The 1,842-nt window shown below is 42.2% G+C and overlaps 1 protein-coding gene across 1 annotated transcript in view; it reads left to right on the top strand.

Moving 5' to 3' along the window:
* Positions 1–12: 12 nt before the first annotated feature.
* The window catches only part of LOC111661788 (membrane protein MLC1-like), a 2,378-nt gene continuing 548 nt past the window's right edge, over positions 13–1,842 (top strand). The window contains exons 1-7 of the mRNA XM_087176393.1: positions 13–40; positions 571–660; positions 856–909; positions 1,037–1,138; positions 1,288–1,389; positions 1,562–1,633; positions 1,722–1,838. Of these exons, the coding sequence (XP_087032519.1) occupies positions 631–660; positions 856–909; positions 1,037–1,138; positions 1,288–1,389; positions 1,562–1,633; positions 1,722–1,838 (477 nt within the window). The 5' untranslated portion in view covers positions 13–40; positions 571–630. The remainder of the gene's footprint in view (positions 41–570; positions 661–855; positions 910–1,036; positions 1,139–1,287; positions 1,390–1,561; positions 1,634–1,721; positions 1,839–1,842) is intronic.

The raw sequence follows: 1,842 nt of genomic DNA, 5'->3' as shown, positions 1-1,842 counted from the left end.
CTTCAGCTACAGGGCCTGGCTCTACAGTGTCCTCATAGGGGTGAGAGCAAAGATGGTCAGGGAAAGTTACAGAGGAGGCACACTACAGGATTTACCTTTTTAGTCCATGACACACAAGTTTAAAAGATTGGGGTAATGTTTTTTGTCTGATGAGAGTGTATCCCAATCTTGAAAATTTGAGTGAGATGGCAACAAATCTTGTTTGTCCTTCCACATTTAAGCAATAGTATGTCTCCATATTATACAAGCTCCAATTAATTGTATTGTCTACAATAGTCCAGGTGCTATAATATCAAAAGATGGAAATGGATCCTATGAAATTTTAATCCAAGGAGAGAAATAAAACTTCCAAACTTTATAAAAGTGGATATGGGTGGATGTAATGGGGTTACTCCCAGTCCGTATTTCAAAGGCGAGCAGTTTGTCTTTGGACATGTATAATGTGCTACATCAGATTTATTTATGATAAATGTTTGTGGGCATCAGCCTTACCTGTCGAATGCATATACAGTATGAGTATCTGTATTTGTGTTTGCATGCATGCATGCCTGTGTCTGTGTGTGTCCTCAGGGCAGTCTGCTCATCACATCTGGTTTCTCTCTGTACCTGGGAAATGTGTTTCCTGTTGCTATGGACTACCTGCGCTGCGCTGCAGGCTCCGTAAGTGATCATCATGCAAGTGTAATCTTAGACACATTTACATACTGATGTTGCCTCTCTACCTCTACCCTAGCTTAATGAGTTCATACACATTGTTTAGATTAGACTGTCATGTCACAATGCCAGTAACACATAATTCTCAGACAGCATCTGCTAAAGAGATGAATGCAGCTACTCACTTCTTGTTCTTCACAGGGCCTCCCTGCAGCCATAGCTAGTTTTGCCATTGCCAAGAACAGACATGTTGCAGTGAGTAAACAATGAACACACCGAAGGCTAAAGAGATAATTATGTATAAATGGATTTTGATAGAATTTCCTTGAAACAATCCATGCTACATGCTAATACAGGTCTCATTATTTCTTATTTTTTCAAGGTGTCAGATTTCCAGGTGGTCTACGTGTCAACATTTTCTGTAACAACCACCTGCCTGGTTTGGTTTGGTTGTAAACTGGTCCTCAACCCCTCTGCTGTCAATGTAAATCCATTACAGTAACAAGATGAGAACTACCAATCATTTGGTTGCATGTCAAATTATACTTCAAAATAAAGGGTTTTTCTCTAGTTCCTTTCTTCAGTCTGCGGCTGTTGTATCTCAGGCCTCCCTCCTGCTCTGTCTCTTCTCAGATCAACTTTAACCTCATCTTGATGATTTTGCTGGAGGTGTTGATGGCCAGTACTGTCATCCTGTCAGCCCGCTCTGCAGAGGACTGCTGCTGCCACAGGAAGGTGTGTGTGTGTGTGTGTGTGTGTGTGTGTGTGTGTCTGTGTCTGTGTGTCTGTGTGTGTGTGAGTGATTGATTGCTTTTGTTCCACCATCTGATGTCTCTCCCCTCTTGCTCTCCCTCTAGCTTTCACTCTTCCATCCTAACTCCTCTTGATCTTTCCGTCCATCTTCCAGTCGGTGACATATGACAGACCTGTGGTTATAACGCCTGCAGTGTTCCCCACCCGACTCCTTAAAGCGTATTCTGTGAGTAATTTTCAGTTTCATTGCATATGATACTGCTGTCTGCTTCCAATATGTCTATTTATCACTCAATGAAGGGTGTTTCTGATAGGTGATCGAAGTGATAGTGGGAATCTCTGCTGTATTTGGAGGCATTATTGCCCTCAACATGGACGCTTTGCTACCAGGTCCCTACTTATCAGTCACATTTTTCTGGATCCTTGTGGCAGTAA

Source organism: Seriola lalandi, unplaced genomic scaffold, assembly GCF_002814215.2.
Source record: "Seriola lalandi dorsalis isolate HSWRI2012SDOR001 ecotype SW California unplaced genomic scaffold, Sedor1 jcf7180002054553, whole genome shotgun sequence".
Classification (NCBI taxonomy): domain Eukaryota; kingdom Metazoa; phylum Chordata; class Actinopteri; order Carangiformes; family Carangidae; genus Seriola; species Seriola lalandi.
The sequence above is the reverse complement of the archived record's forward strand: the minus strand, read 5'-3'. Positions and strand labels throughout refer to the sequence as shown.